Raw genomic sequence first — 9,691 nt, forward strand, 5'->3', positions numbered from 1 at the left:
CTGTATTATTATTTTTTTTTTTTAAAGGAGCTTCTGTTTTCTTTGTATGCATATGGTTGTAGAATACAGTACCATGTAAAGGCACTACTTTGCAATTACAGCAGCACCATGAATAAAAAAGTTTTTGTATACTAGCCATGATTCTACTTTGTAAAGATCACATTTCCAAATATGAGTGTCATCATGAGAAAATTTGAAAAGAATAAGACATCTTTCTATATTTCATAATGGCTAGTAAGTTACAAAATAGTCTCATGACTCTCTTCAATACCCCTTTTAGCAAGAGACTATTCTAGGAAGAAAGGCATAGGCTCAGAGAGAAAGATACCTAAGCTACTAACTTCCAAAGTTACAAAAGGTGGCCTGCATTACTTTAAACTGATTTCTGCATTTCTTAAAACTGGTTTCTGCATCAGCGTGAGCAGACAAAGAGGACACATGACCTTTCGGAACAGATGAAAGGTCATGAGCTCAGAGATAAGCTCAGAGACAAGGGAATACTTGGTAAGCTTGGAGTTTTTTTCTGGACCTTTCAATATTGACCTGACAGAGGAATTGTACAGGATTCACAACACATCAGAGCATCGGATACAAGGGTGATCAATAAGCCTAGTTGCAAGGCTCTCTGTCTCTGGAATCAGAGAAGATGTAAAACTATTCCAAAAATGGAATGTCAAGGACTCATTCAGAATCTTTCTAAACAGAATATCTTGTTGAGCTTTTTCAGTCTCAGTTGTAGGTGCAGTGAAATATCTGCATGCATTTCAATCAGGTTAGTGATAGGAAAGTGCATGAGAGATTTGTGAAACAAAATTGACAGCTATATAGAAGCGCTAATGCCTCAGATAACATCTCAATAATACACACCCACCACATCAAGCCTAAAACATATAAAGATAGCAAAAAACCAGAAGAGTGTACCTTGAGATATTCTGATGAGCAATTGGGAAAAACATAAAAGATGGCAGCATGTTCAGCTCCATCTGTCTAACAGATTTATTACGAATACTCATAAACCTCCGTGCAACTCTTGTCAAAAGATCAGCCCCATTCCATCTTAAACGAGTATCATCATATGTCATGTAAAACTCCTTCAAGCACTCCATCATAAAGAGGCTGCAATGGAAAGAGAGCAGAAAAATTCTTATATCCAAAAGGTTTCACACTATTCAACAAATTGATTGTTTCTGCATTATGCCACTCAAATTGATAGAACAGTTATAAATGTATACACATCAATGCTGCTCAAAGCTTACTTTACAAGTCAATTTCCTAAGTTTTCATGTGAATCTGCTGATCCCCTTATCTTTCCGAAAATGTTTTGCAAGTTTAAGAGAGGGATAAGAGAAATAGAGACTAAATACACATAAACATATTACAGACTGATAATGATTTCTGTTTATGAAATCCTAAACAACTAGGATGCAAAATCCATACATAAGCTAATTTACAAATCACAGGAGAAAAGAAAGAACCCTGTCATAAAATAGAATTCATAATGTTAGAGATGAATTCAGATCATTACCTGTTCTTTTTAAATGCCATTACAGCACCATTCAGAGAACCTCCCGCTACTCTATCCTCTTTACCAACACAATTGCTGAGTGAAGATAGTGATTTCAGGACTATAATATCAGAATCAAGATATATTCCACCATATCTGAAAAGGAAACAGAAAACAACAGTCTAAGTTCGATAGACATTTAGATAATAAAAATAAATAAAAAGAAAAATAAAAAATTTGTTGAAATTACACTTTGTGCACTATCCTATTCAAGACATGCCTCAGCATCTGGAATCCGATACAAATCAGATACTAACTGGATCTATCAGAATGATGTTAATGGCTATACTTGATTAAGTGAAAGAACAAGGTTAAGTAAGGTAGATAGAATTTAACATAAAAGCTTAGAATCCAAGGAGATGTTCATCAGAGTATATCCAGTCTTCTTCAAATTGAATTTTAATTCCTGAATTGAGCTAGCCAGCTGAATTGATTTCATAGGGTTATAATCAAGGACAAACAATCTATCCATAGTTTTTTCATCTACTCCAAAGTTGCATAAAGACTGTATCTTGCTTATCAATTAAGTAATGGCTAGATATTCTTCTCCAAGACTCAAAAAAGCAACAGCATGAGTACAAGAAAATTTAAGGCTCGGAACAATTTGATAAGAAACAAAGTTAAAATCTCAGACAACTATATAACTTAAAATGTCAAGTTGTAATATTTTAATCCTATTTCTAGTTTTCAACAAAATATTTGCCACAGAGATCTGTGCTAGGTTGGTTTATAGTAACCTCTAGCTCTAAGGTTAGAATCCCTCCTCTGAACTTTTGAAACCTGGGCCAAAAGTTGAATGTGATATGCCGTTTACATAAAGTATTACAGATCCTACTGCAGCCTTTATTACCCGTATTATAAGAACTACAAATGTAGAGCCTTCGCATTTCATATTGACATGTTTGGGTCATGACAACATGTCAACATGTAACATGCATAAAGTAAATCAAGAAAGTAATGACTACCGCACATGATCTTCAGAACTCAGAAGTATGATAAGTTTGTCAATATAAGTTCTACACCTACAGCTAGGTGTTTTGCACATGTTTCCCAATACTGTACCCAATCAAAAAGCTCAGAGTAGTTCGATGTCAAGTCAAATAACTAACTACCCCTACCAAGATGTCTATGCAACAGAATAAAACTTACTTGTAAAGAGCAGCAAGGCGGACAAGCTCACTGTAATGAGTAGCATAATGCTTCGTCTTTCTCCATTCAAACCAGGCAGAAGCAAATATATGAGTTGGTGTACCCTTTAGTAACTCATCAAGATTTGGCATAGCAACAGCAACTTTGTACCTATTGGAAAAGGATTGCCTCAGTACACTATGTAGATTAGCAAATCACCAAACAACTTAAGCAAAGTTAGAGAAAGTACCCGTCTTTTACAAAGCTATTCTTAAAGAAATCAAGCTCAATTGTCTCAGAAAACACTACAACACAGGCACGTCGATGATGGGAGAGTAAACTCTCAAGCCCCCGCTGGTGCCTCACACTAAACATCCAAGCCGGAGAATTCCACACCATAAACACCCTCAATTCACACCCCTTGCTAAAAAACTCCTCCATAAAATCCGGAAACGACAAATGTGGATGCAAACCAGGATAGAAACCCCATCTCTTGCCGTCCGCATAAACAAGACCTGAAAACTCATTCTGAACCGACTCACTAATCTGTCCAACAGTTCCCCCAACTGCTACCTCACTCATATTACCAACACTCGACGAATTCCCATCACTACTAGAATTCCCACTCCCACCGGGATTCAACACCTTACCTCCTCCACTCTCATCCAAAGCCTTCCTCTCCGCTCTCTCCACCTCACTCACCTCCACTCCCACGCCTCCACTCCCACTCGCATTCTCCTTCTTCCTACTCCGAAACGGCACCTTCTTAAAATGACTCAGCCACCATTTCTGCACAGCCTTGTCCCCCCTAGTCAGCCCCGAAACCCCGACGCCATCGGGGTCTTGCAGCATTGGGTTATGCAGAGGGTTTAACAGCTCCAAATTGGACTTGAACATCTTATCCCTCCTCAGAAAATCACTCTTCTTATCAAACCACTCCCCCCATCCCTCCCTCAGCGGCGAACCTCTCTTCCCCACCTTCACCATCAGCGCGTCCTCCACACCCGCCACCTCCGTCATCCTCCGCCGCACCTCCATATCCACCGGCACGTCGTCCGATCCAAACGCCACCACGCTCTTATCCACCACACTCAATCCCACGCTAAATCCACTATAATCCTCATCCCAATCCTCGATCTTCCTCTTGTTCAAGCCCCGCCTGATAACGCCGGCGACGTGATCGAAGAAAAACCCGGCCGACGATCCTCCGCCCTGCCCCGGCTGCGGATCGTCGTCGTCCTCGACTTCGTCGTCTCTGGGGGCGTCGTCGGCGACGACCTCGTCGAGCACGTCGATCTTGTCGTCGGCGGTGACGGTGGCGGCGGCGTCGTCGGAGATGAGGGGGTTGGAGAGGGAAACGTCGTCGTTTAAGGGGGTCGGGTAGCGGTAGTTGAGGTGGTGGGACTGGGAGTGGGAGAGGCGGGTGTAGAGGAGAGAGACGGAGAGGAGGAGGAGGAGGGCGGAGATCACGGCGCAGATGTAGACGCCGTAACGGGGGCGGTGGGGCCGCCGCGAACGGATGCTTCTCAGCATTTCGGGTCGGGTTTCATGTCATATGGGGGGAAGTAGTAGTAGCTGCCTGGAAGTTTAAAGGACGGAGCCCAGATTCGGATTCAGGTCATCAGGTGGATCAGACCGGAATCCAGTCTGAGATTTTGATTGTGTAGTGGACTGATGACCAGTCTCCCTCGCTTTTTTTTTTTTTTATCAAATAAATATTATAACTCCTTGAGTCTAACACACAATCTTTTATTTTAGAGACTATAGCGCTAGACCTGATACGTCTCCCTCGTTTTTTTGGCAAGGCAAATATCACCCTTCCAAAATAAGATTTTGTTTAAAAAAAAAAAATCATACACTACCTTATTCAGTCAAATTGAAGATCTGAACATCAACAATTAAATACATAGGACATACGGGATTATAATATAATCATTGAGTTGGCGAAAATTTTTCTACGCACTAAAATGCAAGTAAACCGAGCAACTAATAAGTCTAATATGTAATATTTTAGTCCGGTCATCCCCATCGCATTATCATGCATATATTCTAATACTGTTAACAAAATTAATACCCAAACAAATAGTTGTAAGTGTTTCCAACACATAAAGTAAAAACTTAAGGTCGAATAAGATGTACTTTTATTATGAACGCTTAATTGATTGGATTAAAAATGAAAATGAAATGAACGAATTTAGAGCCTCTAGTTTTCATTCGAAGTTCGCATATGACGATTTGAGGATTTACACATTAATAATACTAGTGCATCTTGGTGCATAAAATTCGCTCTGTATCGAGTTGCCCCAGAAAGTTAAAAGAATAAAAGAAATATTAAAAAAAAAAAAAAAAAAAACTTAGAACTCCTTGTTGATCTGAAAGGTTCCTGCAAACGTCATGTATATTCAAAGTTTCAAGCAAAAAATGACCTTCCATATACAGACGACTGCTAGGTAAAACGACCTTGACCCATAGAGGATGACATACAAGTCAATGGACATAAACAGGTACCCAGAACCCACGAATACCTGAAAACACAAACAACTTCATCCTCCATCGGATGGCAAAATCAGATACTCAGGGTCAGATTGTTTTTTTGCCAAAGCTGATCACCGTGCATCTATTAGTAGCAAAAGACTGCAGATCTATCCACAGAAGCACCGAAAAAGAAAGAAAAGCTTCCGAAGCTCAGAGCTTGAGAAGAAAATGGTGATCATTACTCAAAAGACAGCATATTCATGCTTCATGCTAATCCAAATCCACACAGAAGTGCCTGGGAATTTCAGAAGCTCAGAGCCAAAGCTTAACAAAAAAGTTATGATCATTCCAAGAAGACAGCAGCTTTCATGCTTCTACCAGCCAGCCAGCCAGCCAGCCTGTAGAAGTTAATCAGCTGCAATTACTCGATCCACAAAAAAGTCAGGAACTTGTCATTGTTGTTTTGCATTCCTAAGAAGCTGCAGTCTAGTTGTTAAAATACTCCACAGCTTCTTGTTTTCTCTTAGGGTGTCATCAATTGCCTCATTCACGCCTAACTCCATATTCTCCACCAAATTATTCTTGGATCCATCCTCTTGAGGTGATCTGTGATTGTTGGAGTTGCAGGACGCCTGCAACTGCTCAGAATTGACTCCTTGTTGGTTATTTACCATACTTCCATCTGCACGATTAGAGGCGTTTATGTTTGCACAAAGTTCAACTATAGGAAGCACCTCCAGTTCACTGCCTGTGTCACCTTCAATTTCAGAAAATCCATCACTTGTTCCGGAATTGGTCTTAGGTTGCATCTTCGACTCTAGCACAGTCATCTGATCAGTCTCGGGAAAGTCTTCAGACAGCCTGGTAAGTATAGAGTTTTCCAGTGCACCAAGAATAACCGTACCAACAACCTGCACACTCTCCATTCCATATTCATCTCCACCTTTGACAGAATCCACAATGCTTTCTAGATGAACTTCTATTTCTCTCTCTCTTAAATCGTACTCACTTGCATCTTTATCTCCAAACTGAGGAGCCTCCCAGTCATTATTCTGGGATCCTTTCTGTTGAGGTGACTCAAGCTGGTTGGGAAGGATGATGGCAGTTTGGCTGCCAACAGGATTTCCACTTTCATCTCCAATTTTGTGAGATTCCCCAGAGCTTTCTGGTTCAATTTCCATTTCAGATGTCGTAAATCTTTGAGCATCAATGTTCTCTTGACTTCCAACCAATGCCTTATAAATTTCACCAGCAAGTTCACCACTAGAACATTCATGTGGTGATACTTGGAATAGCTCGTTCTCTCTGAATTCTGGCCCATCTAGCTTCTTCTTGAGATCAGCATCTTCAGAAAAAGAAGATTCATCCACTGATGCCTGTACGTGTAGACAAGAATTTACAGGATAGGCATGCAAACACTCCTTTCCACTGTCATCTCCAATTTTGGGAGAACCCCCAAAATTTCCTTCTACAATTTCTCTTTCATATTTAGAAAAACATTCAGTATCTATCTTCTCATTTTCGTGTGAAAATTCTGCACCTTGTAATGATGGCTTACCTTGGCTTCCAACAAAAGACTCGCAACTTCCACCAGCATCTTCACCAACAGAACATTGTGGCCATGATATGAGGGATGACTCATTTTCTCTAAAATTGGGCCTAGCCAGCTTCCTTCTCTTGCCACCAGCAGCTTCACCAATAGAACATTGTGCTGATGATTCCTGAGATGAATTCGACTTGGCCAGCTTCCTTTTCTTGCCACCGGCATCTTCACAACTACGTGGCTCATTCTCACTGAAGTTCGGCCTGATTAGCTTCCTACTCTTGCACTGCCCAACTACCAATCCCTCACTTCCAGCACTTTCCCCGTTAGTATCACTATTGACTTTGCGACTCCGCCGCTTGAAGTCCAAAAACAGTGTGTTTTTACTGCTTTGATCATCTTTATCTCCAGTTGGTGAAGCAGAAGTCGTGTTTGACTTCTCTGGAATAATTTCAAACTCAGACTTCACAGAATTCTGCTTTATATTCCTAAACTTCCCTACATTCCCTTGCTGTCTCTTACACAGTTTAGATTTTACAGACACCATCTGGGAGTCGTGACTCTCGCTCAACATTGCCATGATTTCATCCACTGATGATGTGTCATTAACATTTTCCTCATGACCAAGATGGCCAAGGTTTTCCAGACACCATCCAGGGGTATTCAATCTCAGGCGAGAGAACACACTACTTCTATTTTCCTGACGATCTGAACACAGCATTCTATCAAAGATTTTATGATCCGAACATGTACATTTGTGGTAGTCCACACTCTTAAGGTCAGCAGAATGGCTGCAGCATGGTGACTGGCACTGTATCTCCTCTGATGAAGTTACATTTGCAGTAAATGGTCCTATTTTATGCACTGGTTTATTTTGTATTGCTACAGGATGCCTGCGGTCAACCAGAAAGGAAGGATAATTACTGGGACTTAGAGGATAAGAGGAAGGAATTCCATTCCGGCCTTCACAGTCTTGAACAGAATCAAAATCTCCAACTAATTGAGAATATGCAAGGTTCATACCAGGATCATCAGGATCATAGGGAAGAATGCTCTTAATAATTGCATCTCCACGAGATGCTGCATTAGAGTAGCCAGTGATTGGCTCCATCTGATAACTAGAAGGTTTTTGATCTTGAACCGAAGAATATGTTTCTTGAAGAGGCATTCCGGAATAAAAAGGACCACTGACACTTCCTTTCCTTCCACACATTGCCAGGTTGCCATAGACTCTTCCATTTTGGCCTGACCTCGTATGCTCATTTGATGGCAATGCCTTGTGTTCAAGATCCACATTAACTCCATTCCCAAACTTAGCATCATCCCATTGAACTTTGCCAGGCAACTGTTCAAGATACCTTCTCCGAATGATGGACCCAAACTCATTGTCCACTTTACGTATATTACCCACTTTATCGCTTGACAATCTGCCATCATCAAGTTCGTCATCAATGTCCTTATGATCCACCAGTTTTGCAGCAGTATTTCTGGCTAGTGCTCTCTGAGGATGCGGAGTTTTCAATTTTCTCAAATTAAACAACATTAGAAGCCTCCAAACCTACATATGCATGACACAAGCCTATTAATAGACAATTGACAATTCTTAATCCTGTGGAGGTCACACACAAAAGGGAAGTAGAAGACCTGAGCTTTGGAGAGACCAAAATAAAATTTCCCTTTTGAAAAATAATTTGCATTGATTGCATCACCAAATTCTGATTCTGGAAGTGGATGACAATGCCAAATTGGGTAGACTCTCACCTAGATAAAGAAAATGTAAGGAAAAATTGATAGATGTTAAAAAGCAATACACTAAAAAAGTAAAAAATTCTATTGCTGAAAGTTAGAGAATGCATAGAATTCTTTCAGCTAGGAAATTGGGCCTAAATGTAACCCTAAAGTACTTGTACCTGAGCAGGAAACTTCTTTCCTGATCTACTCCATGCAGTGGGAACAATATTCATTGCACCATCAGAGCACGCCTGGAATACACCATGAAGTTCTTTTTTCTCAAAATCAAAGAGAAACAAAATCATTCCCTTTTTTACCCGCTTTACAAATGGCCATTGTAAAGATGGAAGCCCAAACAGTTTCCGTCTAAAACACTCGTCTTTTGTAGAACTGCTAGACATAAAAATTGCACCACATCCGGGATACTTTCCTTGAATAGTACTATGCTTCTCATCTGATTCCATTGGTGTGCACTTAGCAAAAGGCTGTCAAATTCACAAATCATGAAAATCTCAACTACGCTACACAATTGAAATTAAACATGGTTGATAAAATAACTTTACCCTGAAACTATATTCAACAAGATTACAATACTAAAGGTTCACAAAATATTCCGAAAGTGATTTATAATACCAGAGCTAATAAAGCTATTTTGAAGTCTGAGAAATGCATCACATACTCACATTACATTACAAATAGAAACCAAAGCAAACACATACATCCACAAGTCGGCACACTATACCACGATACTTCTTCAATCAGTTTCTAATTTCTATACCGTTCCCACTCCAACCAAAACTGCACAAACCCATTTTCTTCTCTTTCCCTCCTCTATCACTAACCTAGTCCAGTAAGTCTACAATTTCGCCAACAAAATCAAACTGCGAAATTTCGGTAAATGATCATCATGCTTCATTACAATAGCGCCTAGCAGCTAAATTCCTCGCCAGAATCAACAACAAAATAGCATATATACTCGCACATAACACAAAACCTACAATTTCTCACTAAAATTTCAATCGCAGAAAACAGAGCACAAACTCAAACACGAGTCCAGAAAACAAAAACGCGACGCCAGAGATATCGAAGATGCTTAACAATCTGAAAGAGAAACCCTAAACGAACAGAATCGGAAACAAAAAAAAGTACAAACTTATTCGCAAAAAAAATAAATAAATAACGCAGTCCTAGAACACAGTAGAGAGAGAGAGAGAGAGAGAGAGAGAGAGAGAGAGAGAGACGACTACTAC

At 40.2% G+C, this 9,691-nt stretch overlaps 2 protein-coding genes across 2 annotated transcripts; both read right to left on the reverse strand.

Moving 5' to 3' along the window:
• Window positions 1-256: 256 nt before the first annotated feature.
• LOC101313873 (uncharacterized protein At4g19900-like) lies at window positions 257-4,366 on the reverse strand. Its single transcript, XM_004293709.1, has 6 exons — window positions 3,336-4,366; window positions 2,943-3,269; window positions 2,714-2,863; window positions 1,526-1,660; window positions 922-1,116; window positions 257-753 (listed from the first exon to the last, which is right to left on the reverse strand). The coding sequence occupies exons 1-6, from the start codon at window positions 4,223-4,225 to the stop codon at window positions 567-569; spliced, it is 1,884 nt and encodes a 627-aa protein (XP_004293757.1). The 5' UTR covers window positions 4,226-4,366; the 3' UTR covers window positions 257-566.
• Window positions 4,367-5,619: 1,253 nt separating this feature from the next.
• On the reverse strand, window positions 5,620-8,905 carry LOC101299944. The gene is made up of 3 exons (XM_004295437.1): window positions 8,621-8,905; window positions 8,355-8,471; window positions 5,620-8,268 (listed from the first exon to the last, which is right to left on the reverse strand). The coding sequence occupies exons 1-3, from the start codon at window positions 8,903-8,905 to the stop codon at window positions 5,620-5,622; spliced, it is 3,051 nt and encodes a 1,016-aa protein (XP_004295485.1).
• Window positions 8,906-9,691: the final 786 nt, after the last annotated feature.

Source organism: Fragaria vesca, linkage group LG3, assembly GCF_000184155.1.
Source record: "Fragaria vesca subsp. vesca linkage group LG3, FraVesHawaii_1.0, whole genome shotgun sequence".
NCBI lineage: Eukaryota > Viridiplantae > Streptophyta > Magnoliopsida > Rosales > Rosaceae > Fragaria > Fragaria vesca.